The sequence below is a fragment of the Diceros bicornis genome, chromosome 4, assembly GCF_020826845.1.
Source record: "Diceros bicornis minor isolate mBicDic1 chromosome 4, mDicBic1.mat.cur, whole genome shotgun sequence".
Taxonomy (NCBI): domain Eukaryota; kingdom Metazoa; phylum Chordata; class Mammalia; order Perissodactyla; family Rhinocerotidae; genus Diceros; species Diceros bicornis.
The window spans coordinates 81,703,816-81,723,032 of record NC_080743.1 but is presented as its reverse complement, the minus strand read 5'-3'; the positions used below and the strand labels follow the sequence as shown (position 1 = coordinate 81,723,032).

Genomic DNA, 19,217 nt, shown 5'->3' with positions numbered 1-19,217 from the left:
TGCCCAACCCCAGGGAATCTAATTCCTTCCCTTAATGGGTCCCTTTTACGCTTTATGAAGAACTGAAATGCTGCCAATCTAAAATATCCTTAGAGAATGATTCATCAATCAACCTAAGTATGTGACACAATAGCTCCTTCAGTCATTAGCAAGCAAGCAGAGAGGGGACATTGGTATTCACTGGGTTTTAGTCAGCAGTGAAAATCTGGATTGGCTCCTTCCATTTCTACATTGGTTAGTGTCCAAAGTGGACCTGGTACATGATAGAGAGTTGATATTTTCCGGGAGTTATAAAGATGGGCATCACTGTTTTTTATTATTTGCTAAATACTTGCATACCACCCTTTTAGTCTGAAAACCAGGATCTTTCCTCTGTCAAATGGCTAGCTAATTTGTTCATATGTTTGAGAATGTGGGTATGTGTTTAGCATTTGAAATATATATGCATAGCAAGCTACTAAGAGGTGTAAAATTAAAACAGACTTTTAATCTGAAATTAGTTCCCAATCTATGCTTCATTATTGGTATTATTTCCATACGTTATATTCCTATATTTGTAGTAGCAACCTTGGCAATCTTGTGTCTAATTGGAGCCTAATGAATATGTATCCCCAGAGGTAAGTCCCCTTCAGGTTTACATTGTAGAGTGTGGGGGTGGTAGGAGGGGTAGACAGGGGGTAAAATAGCTTTTCCTACAGTTACAAGAGTAGTTCATTAAATATATTTCTTCCTGGTATAAATTCAGAGTATATTTTCCCATATTCTGAGGTGCTGAAACAAAACAATTGACTTTTTAAATGTTTTGGATTCCTGTAGTATCTTTTCTTCAGACTTAAGCTCAGAGAACTTTCTTAAGAGATCGTACATTCTCCTGTGTCTCAGCAAGTATAGCCCTTCTGATTTTGGTAATTAAATTTAACAAGTATAGCGCGTAGGATGAGAAACAGGCACAACACCCCCGTTCCTAAGCAACGGAACCGCAGAACAAAATAGGGAGAACATCTAAGGAAGTTGAGGATCTAAAGGGTGGAAGCTCGTTCTCTTCTCAGACTAAACAAAGAGTTGTGAATGAAAGACAGGACCGAAAAAATAGATGTGTTTTGGTAATATATATCCTTGGCTGTAATTAGATTTGCTTTAATTTATGTTCCTTAAGAAACAAATACTCTATTGTTTCTGCATTTTTCCTCCCAATTTTAAAAATCTGTTTTCCTTTTAAACTTGATTCAACTCATTTAACTGTAAAAAAAAGTAATCAAAGGAAAAATATTTGGAAATAAATTAGCGTCTGCTTCTTGAATTGTTTTTGACTTCTATAAGCAATCATAAAGAATTCATGCTCTTTTGTAAATTCTACAAATAGTCTAAGATAAACAAATTTTAATGCAGTTATGGTACTTTTTTGTCCAATGAAACCAGAGTTTACCTGAAATTATTTCCAAGCTGTGAAATCAGCTATTCTATTTAGGGCTTTCTAGGCTAAGACTGGTGAATGTATCTGTTTTCATAATATCTTAGAAAGTGGCACTAATTGTGCTGATTTTGCTAGTATTATAGGAGTTATAGTCTCAAAAAAGACTGGTTGTGTATCTTTTATCTAATGTATCACATATTAAAAACAATCCCACTGTTTGCTGTTCCCTATGGATTACTTTATCAAGAGCCACATGTCTGTGTGTGCTATTAAATTTAGCAGGTTGGGCATCATGAGTCTCTGAACAAATGCTCCATTGGTCTATTCCAGCCATTGTGCATGGCATTTCTTCCTTTAGCATCAATTGCTTTGGATTCAGCACAAGTCCTACATCCAGAAACAGCACAATAAAGTGCTCTCTGGTTCGTATGCCTTTCCCCCTGTAGAAGACACGGTAGCAGAGAAACCTCCTGGGTGCAGAAACACAATGTTACTAGTCAAAGTCTGTTGCATTCATTGTCATTTTGCCACTTGCTGCAGTGTCAAGCCTGAAACAATGGCTAATGGACTATAATAACACTCCTTACCACAAAAATCTTATTTTACCACAGCATATGGAAAGTCCCTTAGGATTTATTTCAATGCAACTTAACCTTTCTTGTTAAAAAAAAGTACTACAAGTATGGTAAGTTTCCTACAATCCTGAATAGTTATGGGATTTAGTGAGAAGTGGACAAGGAAATTCCCCTCTCTGCTTTTTCGGAGTGGCCCTTTTATAACAGGCATGATTTCATCATTGGTTTGTGTTTTTTGAATTATTGTAAACACAGGCCTGGAAGAGTCCTTGAGAGGTTATGGAGTCCACCCTCCCATTCTTGGCAGGACTGTACCTAAGCCGTCTGAGACAAATGATTATTTCCTCTATTTTTTAATATACCCAAGGGAAGGAGATTCCTTACATTTCTCCAAGGACACATTTCAGCATCTGACAAGGCTTATAGCCAGGGAATTCCAATTTTAATCTCATTAAAATTTCAACTCTTTTCCTTTTTTTATGTACAGCTGGTCCACCGATTTAATTGTTTGTTCTTTGCTATGTTGTTTATCCCACATAGTCTTTATTCCATAGAAAGTTGACAAGGCACTGTGGAAAACCAAAAACAGCTCTAAACTGTGAGTCAGAAGACTACTAGCTTTGCTACCAATGAGTCATGTTATTTTAAATAAGCTATTATCTGTCATCCATCTTAGGTTTTATACACTGTGAAGTAGAACTCGGTGATCTCTTTCAACTCTTTTTGTTTTGCCTCTGTGTCTATGAAATTTATTTTATTTCACAAAAAATATAAATAAATATTGGAAGTATATTTGCTTTTAATTCGTTGTTAGTTCCGAAATATTTCATGAGTGATTTATTGCTTTGAAAATCTTAAGCGATAACATCCAATTCAAGAAGTTTCTTAAATGCGTACTTGGTGAGAACTTCCAGTTACGAAACGTTTTTTAAGTGAAAGGTTAGTGAAAACTATTTCTGTTCAAGAGGAACACATTAATCAGTGATTTAGTAATACTTGATTCTGAACCAAATGATGCAAAGAGGGTATGTTAGAATTATTGTCATCCTACATCTTAAAAGAACTAATAAAGTTATCCGGTGTATGTCCTGATGATTAATAAAGCTAAGAGTTTACTGGCCTGTTTTATCCTGAGGGAAAACCCATCTTTTACTTAGTTGCACCAAATATTATGGGAGAAGAACAGAACATCTCTGTCCTCATTAGCCAAGCTGTGGAGTTACTGTGTCAAAGTGACGCCATTCCCCCGCCTACCCTGAGTTGGTTAAAAGATGGCCGCCCCTTGCTGAAGAAACCAGGCCTCAGTATCTCTGAAAATGGAAGTATGTTAAAGGTAAGGCTATAGATTCATTTACTTCTTCTTATATTATTCCTAAGCTCATGACTTTGGTGTTACCCCTATTAAACTTGCCTGTCTTTTCAAGTGTCCTACTAATTTCATCTTGTAAAATTCTAGGAACTCTTTTATTAATGAGGTTTGTAACATTTTTAAATTTTATGTTTAGTAAGATTTAAATATATAATTGTCTATACATATATGTAGCCAGAAGCCATCCAAAAAACGCTTCTAGGAAAATATTATGGAAATATTCTAAGGAGTTCCTCATCTTCAGTCATTCAGCCAATCAGCAAATACCCATTCTAGGTGCTCTGCATAGGGACGTGAAAAAGTATAAGACACACTTCCTGCCCTCATTGTCTTCCAATTTTGCATAAATATATGAAAAATTAATTAACAGTTCAGTTGAAAAATGCAATTAAGTACTGTAAGTCTGAGTTAATTACCAAGTGGATGGTACAGACAGTACATTTTGGAAGGATAGCCAAAGATGAGGCTATAGTTGCCTGGAGTAGTTGAAAGGCTACTTGACTTTTTATGGGTAGATGGAACAAAAGGCCTGATTAAGGAAAGCAAGTAAGCTAGTGTGGCAGAAACAGAGAATTTAACAAAGTGAATATTTAGAAATAATGTTGACAAGGTCGATTTGAGTAAAATAAGAGGTAACATTGAAAGCCAGCCTAAGAAATTAGGATTCAGGAAGCCAGTAGACCATTGGATTGTTTATAAAATCCTTATAATAACTCTATTGAGAAATTGAAAGAATGGCTAAGTAATCTGTGCATGGTTGCTAAGTGGCAGAATGGGATTTGGGTACGTGAGGATAGCTTCAGAATCCATGCTACTAACCACTATAGCACACAGCTTCTTGGTAAAGGAAGGTTATTACTGGCAAACAAAGAGAGTCTTGAGAAATGGATGATGGGTGTCAGCACATAGGAAGCTGAGAAGCTTACACGAGGAGGACAGAAGCATGGGAGACAGTGGGAGAGAGCGTGAAGGTATATGTTAGAGGCAAGAGGGTGGAGACCTTGGGAACTATTATCCTGTAATAACGGAGCTGGTGAGGAAGGAAAGGCCAGAATCACCGATGGAGGAAAGTATGATATGTCACTTGAGCTATGTAATGGAAAAAAAAAAGAAAAAGGCGCTGCCCATGCTCAGAGGCAGAGCCCAGGGTTCTAAAAAGCAGCTGGTAGAATTGTCAAACCTCAGCTCTGACTGAGTGATAGAGGGAGACAATTTTATGAACACAAGCCCCAGCACTGGTAGGGGAGAGCTATGCGTGATGAGAACTGTCTTAGCAGATTTCAGTGAGTATAGAAGTTCATTTCTTTAGAGCACAGATCCCAATAGGGTTGAGAAGCCAGGAGGGAGGTGATGGTGGAGAAATGCTCGGATCCATTGCATCTCCACCACGGAAGCCAGCCAGGCACCCTGGAGTGTGCAGGTCCCACCGAGGAGCGTAGGGAGAAGACTGTAAAAATGAAAACGTTTAATGCACCCCTGCTATACTAAGCACTTTCAATGATAACTCCAGTTCCAATGATTCTCCCTCTTTTGCATGTTTTCACAATTTATTGCCAAGTTATTTAACAATCAATCACATACTGTTTGTTGTACCTCTTATATTATCTTGAATTATTTTTTATACCTTGTCTATTCTTAAATTCTTTTGTTGTGTTCACATACTTTATATTCTCAACTAGATTGTAAACTTAAGTCATAATTCTTATACTTCTTGTAACTTCTGCCACAGTACCTGGTACAGGGTCCTCAATAACTGCTGGATGGTCAATGAACGAATGATGAATGAGTATTAATGCGTGTTGCAGATAAATACATGGAAAATATTTACTGATATTTAATTATCTACCAAGCACCAAACTGGGTGCTAGGAGATTGAGACTAATTGAATATAATACTTGGCTTGAAGAAGTTTACAAACCCAGTATGGGAGAAGATGTAATAAATCAATAATAAGGGTTTTATTTTACTGAACAATATCCTGGATGTATAAAGATTATATATTTTAAAGCCCTAAATAACTTATTTAGAAATTAATTGTGATTTTTTTTGCTGTTTTATCTGAATCATGTTTAAAAGGCCTTTTTAGACCTTTAACCACTAATATTAATCAGATTGAAATATGACATAGATGAAATTTGTTGAATCTTGATAAGTGTTGAATGTGAGTGATAGGCACATACATCCCTTTTACTATTCTCTCTACTTTTTGTATATTTGAAAATCTTCAGAATACAGTTGAAAAATAAGAGATAAATAACATTAATATAAAAGTCTCAATTACTTATCAAATAGAAACTGTGGTTTCAAAGCACAATTTTGTTTTCAGATTGAAGATGCTCAGGTTCAGGACACTGGTCGTTACACTTGTGAGGCAACAAATGTCGCTGGAAAAACTGAGAAAAACTATAATGTCAACATTTGGGGTAAGTGTGATCAGCCCTTGTCAAGCAAACAATGCAGCATGTGGTTTAACCTTTTACTCTTTGTGTCGATTCTTAAAATGACATCCACCTAACTAAAATTCATCATAATGTATAGATGGATATATACTAATTAATATGTTTAGATGATTCTAAACTGTCCTGAGTATCATTTATATAATTAATTAAAGAGTAACTTTAGATTGACTTCTTGAACCTAAACACATTAGTCACTGTAACTTTGATGTAGGACTGTTCTCCTCTCCTGCCTGCGTAATATGTCCTTTAGCTCTACAACCAGGATCTTTAATGATTGAGCCTTCTCCACAAACAGAGAGTAGGTTGGTCAAGTGAAAATAAGTCAAAAGGCCAAATTATGTATGTGAATTATGTGGGTTTGTGAGAGACAGAGAACACATGCACTTGTAGGTGGGATACTGGATTACTATGCTGACCAATGTGAAAAAGATATCCTTGCTTGAAATTTTACTATTTGTTACTAATTAAGGTAATTCTCAAGAATAATCACTTTTACTATATTGGCTATAGTTGTCTGCTAATTGTTAAAAAGTGCTTCTATTTCCCGTATATTCACCTTTATTTTAAATACTTCTTTAAATTCATGTATAATATATTAAGCCCTCTTAATTTTGATTGTATTTGTTTAAACTTTTTAATTATTAAGATAATGAGCTGAAACTTACCTTTGATTATAAAAGTTTATTCCAAAACACGTTTTAAAATAAAGATAGGTAGAGGAAATAATTTGATTCCAAAGGAGAACAAACATTTTTTAAAACTTTAAAAGCATGCATTTGGGGCCGGCCCCATGGCTTAGCGGTTAAGTGCACTCTCCATTACTGGCGGCCTGGGTTCAGATCCCGGGCGTACACCGACGCACTGCTTGTCCGACCATGCTGAGGCGGCATCCCACATACAGCAACTAGAAGGATGTGCAACTATGACATACAACTATCTACTGGGGCTTTGGGGAGAAAAAGGGGAAAAAAAAAAGGAGGAGGATTGGCAATAGATATTAGCTCAGGGCTGATCTTCCTCACACACACACACACACAAAAAGCATGCATTTATGTAGAAAATGACTTAATTGTAAATCATTATTATCAAGTAAAAAAATAGTGAGGAAGATTGTGAGAAGTGCTATTATTCACCCTGTAAAAGGATTAATTTACTGTTAAATAGTGAATTTACTATGTAATAGAATTATATTTACTACATATTAGTTATATATCATTAGCTTCTGTTCCTACCTCCTTCCATCCTTTTTCTCCCATCATTTTTCCTTTCCTTCCTTTCTCGTTTCTTTCAAGTGGGAAAAAATATTCATATAACACCCACTATAGACACAAGCTGGGTGTTATCAAGTAAAGGTTGAAAAAAAGAAAAAAAGACAAATTTGGAGTGATGATCAATTAGAAAGTGAGGTGAAGAATTTATTTTTAAAATGCTATGTTGGAGATACCTGTAGACTGTCTCCATGCAGTCAGAAATATAAGCCTATAGTTTAGGAGAGAGAGAGAACAGTTAAAAACATAAGGTTGGAGACATGAGTGTATATGTAGCAGTTGAGATTCCTTAGGGACAGTAAAAAGACTGTCTATGGAAGAGTACTGTGTAGAATGACTCTCATGTGTACCATATAAGAAGGGAGACAGAAAAAGAGACCCCAGATGGGAAACTGAGAAGGAACAGTCAAAGAGATAGGGAGAAAACTGGGTAAAACTTGTGTCATGGAAACTAAGGACAATGGTGTTCTCAGAAAAAGAACACAGACAGCAAATAAGTGGGAGGTGAATGGATGGGTGGGTGAATGAATGAGTAATGTCACATATTGCAGAGAAGTCAAATTAGACATAAACTACAAAGTGTACTTTACAAATGAGTAGATCAATGCCTCTTAAAGAAAAGCAATTTAATAGAGGAAAACAGAATGCAGTAGATATAAGAATGAATGATAGCGGAGAGAAAGTTGAGATGTCAGGATGGATTCACTCAAAAAATATTTATGATGTGCCTCTGTGTTCTTGGCACCATGCCACTTGTAGGCATAGAGAGGTTAATGAGAAAGACAATTAACTTGTTCACACAGAACTTATAATCTACTAGTATAGAAATATCTTTCAAGAGTCAATTAAAATTAAATCTCCTAAGGGCTATCATAGGAGGTTTTGTGGGAAGACATATCAGGGACTTGTGACATCTAATTGAGATTTTAAGAATGAGTAGGTAATAGTTCTGTGAAGAGGATGGAAACATTACAAAGACCTGGAGAATACTGTGTTCAATGAGCCAAACGTCATTCACTATGGAGCCTAGTGCGGTGCAGAAGAAAGTGAGAAGATATTAGGTTGGAAAGGTTAAAAAGGGGCATATTGATGAGAGTCTCTAAAGTCAATTTGAAAAGTATGGATTTGATTCTGAAGGTGATACAATACCATTAAAGGAATTTAAAGGAGGATTGGAGTGTTCAGATCTGTATCTTAGGAAGAAAGCACATAAACTCTAGAAGTAGTTAAGAAATTGAATTAATAGGATTAGTTGATTAGATGGAGCAATGTGGAAACAAGAGTAAAGGATGGATGTTGATGTGGGTTGGCCAGTTGGGCTGTATGGACAGTAGTGTCCTTCGCTCAGAGAGGGAACAAAGGCGGCTGAGTTCAGTTTTAGGCAAGTCAAATTTGACAATGCCTCTCAGTCATCCAAGTTGAGATGTTCAAGTAGTCAGATATAAAAGGCTAGATCTCAGAGGGGGTCTGCATTACAGATACAGGCTTGCAAGTATTTGTATTAATGGAAGCCAGGGGAGTAGAGGAGGGTGGAGTTTAGATTGCAGATCGTGAATTTATAGTGGTGGCAGTCTGTGTAATTGTCATTTTCTTCTGTGGAACTTTTCATCTATGGTATAGCTGTTGACAGAGTAAACTATAGGATTCATCCAGAGTAAGGGTGTTGCCAAATAGAAAGGGCAGTGGTGCAAAGCAGTTGAGAATATTGGCAAAGGAGTAGTTGAAATTATTGATCATGAAATCTAAGCTGGATAGAGAAGTCAGTAAACAAAAGAATAGCTTCCCTAGATTGGGATGCTTCTGAGAAGTGAAAGAATTTGAGATTAAATTAGGTCAATAAATTGGGAATAATTGAGTAAAAAAACCTACTAGGGTAGAACAGTTGTCAGAGAGTGGCCTAAATTTATAGAAGAAATATTCTAGATGATGAATAGGGTATGGCCTCTGATGGAGAAAGGGATGAGCAGATAAGGAACTGAGTAGCAAAGGTGTCTCAACTGATGACACATGTAGATATTGAGTTCATACAGAATGATGGCAGGTCTTCGTGTGAAGAGGAAGGATAAAAACAAGTACCAAATTGTTCAGTGAATGGAAAAAGAATGCCAGGTTCACAGATGGTGGTAAGAAGGAGAAAGAGAAGTAATTTGGTGGCATGAGCCTCGGAGGACTAGAGGCTTTCATGGGGGTGGTTGAACAATGACTGGAAGCTGCGTTAGGAGGTGAGGAGGATTCTCCCGCTTCTCAACTCCCAGAAGCTTGGGAACACAAGCATCTGCCACCTGATGGTACTGCAGCCAGAAGTGTCTGTGGGGAGAGTTCAGCCAGCAGTTGCAGACTCAGACTCCTCTCTTTGAGAGAAGCATGGGTAGTCAGGATTCACTTTGAAGGGTCCAAGGAGAACCTGGAGGCCAGTGGGGAGGCAGGTTGTGCAATCTAGAATAGGTAACATGTCTGTTTCTTAGATCAAATTCCTTGCCTCTGTTCTTTACTATATGTTATATGCCTGATGTTTTCCAGTTTTGTTCAGCATCTGAGATATCAAAGCTAGCCAGGCACAAATGACTGGGTTAAGTTTAAACTTGGTACGTGCCTTAATTTTTTGGTGCAAGGTGTCTAAATATCTATACTAGATCACCTTCTTTTTATGCCATTCTGAATATTTTGATAATTAAGTTTCTATCTGTGAAAATAGGAAGTCCGCTATTAGGTATTTATTCTACATCTTATAGTTGACTTTTAATGTGGTGTTGATATGTCAATCTCAAGTGCTAATTATTTTCTTGTGTCATTTGAGTGGGAACTTTTTTTTTATGTGTTAAGTGTTAGGAAAATTTCATATTAAATAGGTGTAAAAACAGTACTTCTTTTGTTTTTGTTTTCCAGTACCACCAAATATTTATGGTTCTGATGAACTCGCTCAACTTACAGTCATTGAAAGGAATCTTATTAGTCTGTTGTGTGAATCAAGCGGTATTCCACCCCCAAATCTCATTTGGAAAAAGAAAGGTCAGTTTTCATCATTTGACATTTATAAAATTACATGTAAATATTAAATGAATTTATATTTTATTTGGCAAACGTCAGTTTGTTAACAAACGTTCCTGAGGTTTGCATACTAAAATACTAGACAGCATAATTGCGGATTTATATTAAATGTGCAACATGTGTTACTTCTACACTATCCAGCTCAAAATCTTCAGTTCGAGACTAACTGCTTCCCAGAAAAAATAAATTTTCTTCATTCGTTGTTTTTTAATCGGATGCATTGTAGAGCAGCTATAATGATCAGGAATCCACCATTGAATAAACTATTTTTTCTTCTTTAAAATAGGTTTAAAAATTATTTTCTAAAGCAAACATTTTTGCTGTCTTTGTGGCAGTTTTGTCGTGTATGTTAAGACTGAATTCGGCAATTGAACAGATTTTCAATTTATTCGTCGACAAATACTTAGGTCTGTTAAATATCAGACAGATCATGTAAATTTTTAGCTGATTTAAAAAATAATTTTTCTTTTACTATCTTAAGATTTTATTTTGTTTTTCTAAGCATGTTTTCTTTCAAAGGCAATATTCATTGAAAGAAAAATTTGCAGAAGATAATCTTGATAAACAGCTCCTCCGCCTCTTCCTCCTCCTTTTCCTCCCCTTGTTTCTCCTCTGCCTCCATTTTTTGTGTAGGATATTTTACAGTGTCAGCTGCCTTTTAGGTGCTTGAACAAGAAAGTAAATAAATATGTATGTATCCTCATCAGAGCATGGACGCAGAATGCCTTATGTTTTTGCTTCATATTCTGCCATTTGGTTTTCCTTGCAGGCTCCCCAGTGCTGGCTGATTCTGCAGGGCGAGTCAGAACCTTATCAGGAGGCAGGCAGTTGCAGATTTCAATTGCTGAGAGATCTGATGCAGGGCTCTATACATGTGTGGCATCGAATGTTGCTGGAACTGCAAAGAAAGACTACAAGCTGCAAGTTTACAGTAAGCTATTGATTAGCCAGGCTTTGGCACAATTTTCTTTTAAATCTTTCCATCCATCCCTTTTATTTTTTCTTCATATCTTTAAGATTCATTTAAACTAGTAAGGTCATAATATACCTGTCATAAAACCCACAAATTTAAACTGTGCTCACGTAAACGGAGAGCAAGTACTTATATCTGGCTGTTACTTATTCATCAGTATAGCTGTCCACTCTGCATCAGCTTGCCGATGGCAGACAATCAATGTGGCTGTGATTTGTTGGGGGCAGCGTAGTGAACATGTGGAGCTGGGAGGAATGGCATTGTACCATAGGGTATATTTACAATATGTAAAAATATCTCATTTTAAAGAATATTTAATTTGTATAAGATTTTAATAATTTGTATAGGATTTTAAAGTCCTTAAAATATTTACATCATCTCATTTAATCTTTACATGAGCTGTGATCTGAGACAAAACTATTGCCTCCATTTTGCTTACGTGGGAACTTAAACCCAGAGAGGTTTTCATGACAGACTGTGGTCATGTGGCTTGTGTGTAGTAGGGCTGGCACTGGAACACAGAATTACTAACACTGGCCCATTTTTCTTCCCACACACATATGTGTTAGAGTTGGTCTAATTGTCTTTCTTGGAATCAGTATCGGTTAGGTGCAAAGTTACAGAATAACTGGCGATCAGCAGCTTAAACAAGTAGAGGTTCATTTTCTCACATCAAGAGCAGCCAGAGATGGCAGTCTCTGGAGTTGATCAGCACTTTATTCATGTCAGGATGGGAGATCTAGCATTCTCCTGGCCCTTCCTTTGTGGTCTCAAGATGGTTGCTGCAGCTGTAGCATCAAGTCCACATTGAAGGCAAAAAGAAGAGGAAGAAGTGGTATCTCTTTTACCAAGAGAGCAAAAAATCCCTCTCACCCCCAGCAGACCTCTGTTTAGATATTTCCGGCGTGAATTGATTCATGTGGCCACCCCAATTTTCCAAGAAGACTGAGAAACAGTCTCAGCTTTCCCAACTCCTATAGTGGAAGGTAGAAGAAAGAAAGGAATTCGTAACAGACACTGGGTCATGAGCGAGGCTACCATGTCTATTTTATTAGTACTAGGAAGACTTCTGTTAATCAGAGCTATGAATGATAAGTTCAGATATTTGTATAACTTTTCCAAAGCAGGGAAAGCAGCAAACACAGCATTCTTTCCTTACTGTGTTGATAGCTTTATTTTAGGTATGAATCCATTTAGAAACATTGGAGAATTCCACTTTTCAATGTAGCAAAGCCATGTCTATTAGTCCTGGGTTTTTTCTTTAGTAGCTAATTTTTCAACATCAAACTGAATTTAACTTTGGCTGATGCAAGTGCCTATGTAAGACTTGACTCCTAATTTTTTCATTTTTTTCCAGTTCGCCCAACTATATCCAATGGTGGCAGCCACCCTACTGAAATTATTGTAACTCGAGGGAAGAGTATTTCCTTGGAGTGTGAGGTGCAGGGTATTCCTCAACCGACAGTGACCTGGATGAAAGATGGCCGCCCCTTGACCAAGGGAAGGGGAATGGAAATAATGGATGAAGGTCGCATCCTTCAGCTGAAGAACATTCATGTATCTGACACAGGCCGTTATGTGTGTGTTGCTGTGAATGTAGCAGGAATGACTGATAGAAAATATGACTTAAGTGTGCACAGTAAGTATAAAGAGCCTCCATAAGTCTGTTTGCTGAGTAATATAATCTCTGGCATCCTGGATGAGAGATGTGGGCCTTGAGTGTTGAGTCTTTTATTTATAGTCTATTATTTTCTACATATGCACCTGGATCATCTCTAGATCAGTCTCATTACGTATCCTTCTATGCCTGACCTCTCATTTCTTAGCTTGCTGAAATAAGCATATATTGGATATTCTTTAGGATAGTAAAATAGATAATTGTCTTTTTCAAGTACTTTTGGTCCAGTGCTATCCCAAGTAATATTCCTTGATTCTGTGTTTTCCAAATTAGCTGTCTTGTCTAGTGTAAACCTGGGTTTCTTAGAGTTTACTGACTCAGCATCAGTTGGGCATGAGTTGTACTGAAGTCAACTTTAATATTCTAATTAATGAGCTGTAAATGACAGTAGGAATAGACCAAACATACATGTACTTGGGGACACCTATTTGTATGCATACAATTTGAAATGTAATTTTTAAATCTATAAAAACAATGGTAAATTTAATAGATATGGTCTTATAACTTGGATCCAGTTAGCGCGTACACATTGTTCAGTATTTATATCCTGTAGGTTGCAGCTTATGTGTGGGCCAAAGCTAAAGAAATCAGAATATAAATGAGAAAAGGAATCAATCTTAAACATCTTTTTGTTAGATTACTTTTTAATTTTTAGGATTAGAATTATTTATTATAAAATCCTTCCTATAAAAAGGTCATGAATCCTTTTAGAAACTTACCAGAAAAGATGAGTGACTCATAGAAAATCATTCACTACTATTAGAATAACAATATGAAAGTCATTTACTGCTATTAGTAAGGAAGAAGTGACATTTTTACTTCCAGGCATGCCACACTAAAAATAGTAATAAATAATGATGATGATGATGATGATAATAATAATAATAATTAGCTCATTGTTGTGATTTGACCAGAAAATGGAAGTCTTATTATTAACAACAAGCTATTTAGGATTTGGTGTGTGATGTGTATTAGCTACTCTCCTTTCCACTTCTTATTTGTTTTGTTTTGTCTTACAGCCCCTCCAAGCATCATAGGAAACCATGAAACACCTGAAAATATCAGTGTGGTGGAAAAGAACTCAATGTCCCTGACTTGTGAAGCTTCAGGAATTCCCCTGCCTTCAATTACCTGGCTTAAAGATGGGTGGCCCATCAGCCTTGGCAGTTCTGTGAGAATTCTCTCAGGTATTAGAAATTCTCATAGCCTGATAATCTAGTTAGCTTCCTGTGGTCACAATTTCTCCTTAATTTCTCATTTCTTCGTGTTTTATTTTTCTTTTTGATCTACTGCTTACTGTAATACCCACTGATCATATTAAGAGAAAAATATTTGGAAGGACATCAGAAGCTATATGAAAATGGGAAAAATCGCTAAATATCTCTAGATCGTTTTTAAAAAGAAATCTTGGCACTTGCTTATTACTTAAATCGTGGGGATATCAGAGCACTCATGCTACAGTGAGTACCAACCAATTTGAGAAGTGAAGAATAAAAAGAAGTACTGAAATTGAAACCAGAGTCTAGAGAGTGAATGATGGTATCTCCATAATCAAGTATTTTAATTTATTCATGACTCTTATCTGAGTGAGTTTTGTATGTCCAGGATGGGATAGTTTCCAGTGAGCTAAGACTTGATCATTATTGTAAAGGAGGTATTCAGCTTATTCCTTATCTAATTGTGTAGGAAAATCTATTAGCTTGTCCTTTATGGATCAGTGTGAGTGTGGAGAGAGGTGTCTTGGGACGTGCCACAGGAATCTGCACTTGCACCCTTTCAGTAATGACTTGGATACAGACTAAGAAAATAATCTTGCCAAGTTTGTGGTTAATAAAAAGCTCAGGTACTTAGAAGAACACCTAATGTGTGAGTGGAGGCATCTGAATTCAAACACACCTCACACTGGAACTTTTGAGTTAAGCCTAACAAAATGCAAGTTAAATAGACTCACGTACTTATATTCAAAAACCTGTGATGAAAATCAGGGTGAGATATAGCTGCAGAATTCTTCATATGAAAAGATGTCTAAATTGTGTTAGTTACTCAGTATGCATTAACAGTGTAACGTGGTTATCAAGAAAACAAATGCGATATTTTGCCACATTAATAAAGCATATTTTTACCAATAGGAAAAGGGAGAGACCAGTTGTACTCTGGAATTAATTTACTTGTTAGGAAGACTAGAAGAAGGATTTATTGACAATATTTTCAAAGGAGGGGGTAACTATGATGGTAAATGATAGCAAAATAATTTATATGTCTGATTGTATTTAACCTGGAAAAATAAACCTTATGTAACCTTATCGTTACATAGTGAAAATTAAGTTTAAATACTTGGAGAGCCATGATGTAGAAAAGGATTGTGTTGGTTCTGTCTAGTTCCAGAGGTTAAAAGTAATGTCAGTGTCTGGAAGATTCTAGGGACAGATTTGGGTCTGAATATAAACAACTTAAAAAATATTTATATTGTTTAAAGTCAAGATAAGCTATTTTAAGAGGTAGTGAGCTCCCTGCCCCTAAATTTGTTCAAACAAGGTTTAAATTCCCGTTTTTGCAGGCTTTTTCGGAAAAGATCCTTTCCTAGTGTTTGAATTAGCTCTGAGTAACCTAAGATGCCTCTGTTTCTTCAAGATCTTGGCTTATAAATGATAAGGGCTTGATGAGGAATGAATATTGCTGTAATTATTATATTTATTGTCTATAATACTCACTAGATTTCTGACCTCAGGTAATTTACTTAACTTGGCTGACTTTAGTTTCTTCACTCGTGAAGTGATGATATGAATAGTATTTGCCTCTTAGGGTTTTTGTAAAGATGAAATGAGTCAGGGGGCCAGCCCCGTAGCTGAGTGGTTAAAGTTCCGCGTGCTCCGCTTTGGTGGCCCAGGTTCGCAGGTTCGGATCCTGGGCGTGGACCTACATCACTCACCAGCCATATTGTGGTGGCGTCCCACATACAAAACAGAGGAAGACTGGCACAGATGTTAGCTCAGGGCTAATTTTCCTCAAGCAAAAAAAGAGGAAAATTAGCAATAGATGTTAGCACAGGGCAAATCTTCCTCAGCAAAAAAAGATGAAATGAGTTAATGTATGTAAAGCATTTAACACAGTGCCTGCTTATATGGTAGGCACCCGGTACATGTTTGTCGTTATTGCTGTGGACAGCCTGGTAAAAGGTTTAGGTCTCCCTGCCCTGGGAAACTTTCCTATTTCCTTACTATGATGCTTTCGTTTTTATAGGACTCCCAGTCTCCGTTGGTCCTAGGAAATGCATACTGATGGCAAAGATTTTGTTACGATTGGGTTACCAAAAAGCTGAACACATTATCTTCTCGTCTTGAAATTATTCCTCATATTTTTGGCTTATTTCTTTTCAATTCTCAATTGTTGAAAAAGTAGAAACTCTTTTTAAATATAATAACTACATCAGGGCTCATGGAAATGAAAACGGCAAGATAGAGTGATGCACTCTGGCTTATTACAGATTTACAGGAGTAGTGTTTTGGTTTTATTTGGTTTATTTATTTATTTATTTGTTTATCTCCAGCTGCTTGACTTGCAGCTGGAGATCCCTGAGCGAATACACTGAAAGTGTTTCACCTTGTGGCGCTGCCAAAGAAGTCATTCAGTTTCACAGTCTGAACATGTGTATTGTGCAACAGATGAATGAGAATCAAGTGAATGGCGCAGGACTTGCTTGTTCCTCGGTCTGCTGCACACTTCTGTTTCGTTAAGATTAGTCCTCCTGAGACTTTAAGTACAGCTTTCCTGAAAGCAGTATTTATTGAAGGCTCTATTATTGTTATGAAGTTATCTGCCAAGAACAGATAGCTGCTATAAAACTTTGATAGGCACAAGGAACGTCTCCATTTAAGTATAACTTACTGTTGGACCCTTTTTTGTTTTTCACTGGAGTAAGTGAGAGGAAGGAAGCAAAGAGAAAAGAAAGATCATAAGGCTTGTGAGGCCGAGGTTTGCAGAGGCAGCAATGACTCTTGAAAGTTGTATTATTTTAATATCTCTCAACCAGAATCATAGTATGGTCTCACTAATCTGAAGTAGTAGTGAGTGCTTAAATTCTTTCCTGATTAACATAAGTTCTTGACATGTTCAAATAATTTCTGTATTCCACTTTGCTTAGTACTTAAATTCAGTTGGAAAAAAAGACTGAATTCAGGTAATCAGCTTTGTTTGTCTAAGTAAGATACTACTAAGTTCACATTTCAGTGGGTTGAGGATGGGAAGGTTGCTTATAGGAAAATCTCAGTGACAGCTTGTTGTGTTTATAAAAACAGACGACAGATGGCAACTCCTGACAAATCTAGATCCAGGTGAATACTTACATGAACATTTCATGTTTAACCATTTCAGTTTTTAGTTCCCATTCAGGGTACCAAGCAAAAATATACCAGGTAGAAAATTATTACCAAATCTAAGAAATGATTTACATTTTTTTCTTCGAATTTACTTCTCAAACGGTTTTGAGGACTCTTCTCTCTCAGTGCATCTCTTAGTTCTCTGCAGGCGTTGTTTCAGTGTCATTTGCTGGCTCCTGTTCCTTTGTCCTTAAATGGAGTTTCCCTCCAAATCACACCCATCTGCATATCAGAGTTCCACTCTCAGTCTACATGCATTCTTTGGATGAGGAATCTTTCTTCATTACATAGAAGTTCAAAATATAAAAAGTAACAAAAGCAGAGTTGTGCTAGTAAATGAAATGACCTCCATAAACTCATATAAATAATTCTAGGATTCCATAAAACTCCATTGAAAACTGGTAGTCAGTCTTCATGGTTTCACCCATCCCTTATAATTGATGTCATCCCAATCCGGGTTGCTGGTCTAGTCCTCCTTCTAACATTCCCATTTCATATGTTCAGTGGAAAACTGGGAATCTTTTCCTAAACATACTGTCACAGTTGTCTTTCTAAAGCACAAATCAGATCATGCACTTTTTTTTTTTTACATACTTCTATAGCCTTTAGTGAACACAAAAAAGTCTAGATTCCTTCGCATAGCATTCAGGGGCCCACAGAATCTGGCTGTACTCCATCTAGTCTCATCTCGCACTGTTTTCTCCACCTGCTCTGCTTTAGGTACCACAGCTCACATCTGCTTTTTACCTCTATATCCTCATTCATGCTCCACCTACAATGGTGTCTCTCAACTCCTCTGTCTGTTAAACTATACTTACCTTTTAAGATTATGTACAAACATCACCTCTTTGAAACTCCATTTCTTGCTTGCTGTCACCTAGCATTGTATTTATTTTCTTGTCCATTGAACGAGAAAATTCTTCTGAATTGTCTGTCTGTTTCATACAGGTGTAAAATGTGATTTTTTAAAAAGCTTGACATAAATGCATTTTAAAGGCCTTTGAAGTGTATTGATTAAATTTTCCCTAAATTGAGCATTACATGGACAACTTGTAAAGTTACAGGTTTCTTTTTGAGTCATCTGGTGGTTTACTTCTCCAGGAGGTAGGACTTTGCGGTTGATGCAGACCAGAATAGAAGATGCTGGCCAATATACTTGTGTCGTAAGGAATGCAGCTGGTGAAGAAAGAAAAATCTTTGGGCTTTCAGTATTAGGTATTTATATAATTTGCAATATCTAGAAAAAAATCTAATTGGCTTCAATACATTCTGGAAGCAGAGTTAAAAGTTATTTACAGCTTGATCTCAGGTTTATGTTTTCTTTGGCCCCTGGACTGTCGCTCTTGGCAAGACTTAAATGTTAAATGGTGTGGATGTAATCAGTTGAATTAAAATGGCTGAGATGCCATGTCTTGTCAGTTCACAATTGTTCGACAATATTCTAAGACTGATAACTTGTTTAATGTGAGTGCTTATCAGACTTATAGTGGGAGAAATAAATGTCTAATAAATGTTCTTACTCATTGACTTGTTGACATTTTTATTCAGACTTTATGATTTACATTACAATAAAATTCACTATAATTGAATTCATGACCTATAACTTTATAATATATCTTAAAATTAGAATTGATCAGAATAGTGTTATGACATTATCCTAGTAAACAAATAATAAGAATCTGGGGGGTTTGTGTTAAAGGTTATAGCTTAATAAAAATATAAACATAGATGCCTATAAAATAACACCCTATTAGAATTGCTACTTTTTCTGTTTTTTTATTTTGTTTTGTTTTTAGTACCACCTCGCATTGTGGGTGAAAATACTTTGGAAGATGTGAAAGTAAAAGAGAAACAAAATCTTACATTGACTTGTGAAGTGACAGGTAAGGAGCTCAGCTCTTGTACTTCTACTGTCCCCCACTCACTGATTATTCATTACCTCCACTATATATCTTAATTAGTGGAGAAAAAGTCAGGCTACTATAATAAGCATTTGCTATTGAATTGTAGTCCACTATAGCTGGTAGAAGAGTAGGATGAAATCTTTCAGATTCTGT

General features: G+C 36.5%; 1 protein-coding gene across 6 annotated transcripts in view; it reads left to right on the top strand.

Moving 5' to 3' along the window:
* HMCN1 (hemicentin 1) overlaps positions 1 to 19,217 on the top strand; it is a 450,903-nt gene that overhangs the window by 292,273 nt on the left and 139,413 nt on the right. For all 6 annotated transcript variants that reach the window (XM_058539863.1, XM_058539864.1, XM_058539862.1 and 3 more), the window contains 8 exons: positions 3,147 to 3,322; positions 5,685 to 5,781; positions 9,972 to 10,094; positions 10,903 to 11,064; positions 12,464 to 12,745; positions 13,804 to 13,971; positions 18,262 to 18,375; positions 18,957 to 19,043. In XM_058539863.1, coding sequence (XP_058395846.1) covers positions 3,147 to 3,322; positions 5,685 to 5,781; positions 9,972 to 10,094; positions 10,903 to 11,064; positions 12,464 to 12,745; positions 13,804 to 13,971; positions 18,262 to 18,375; positions 18,957 to 19,043 — 1,209 coding nt within the window. The remainder of the gene's footprint in view (positions 1 to 3,146; positions 3,323 to 5,684; positions 5,782 to 9,971; positions 10,095 to 10,902; positions 11,065 to 12,463; positions 12,746 to 13,803; positions 13,972 to 18,261; positions 18,376 to 18,956; positions 19,044 to 19,217) is intronic.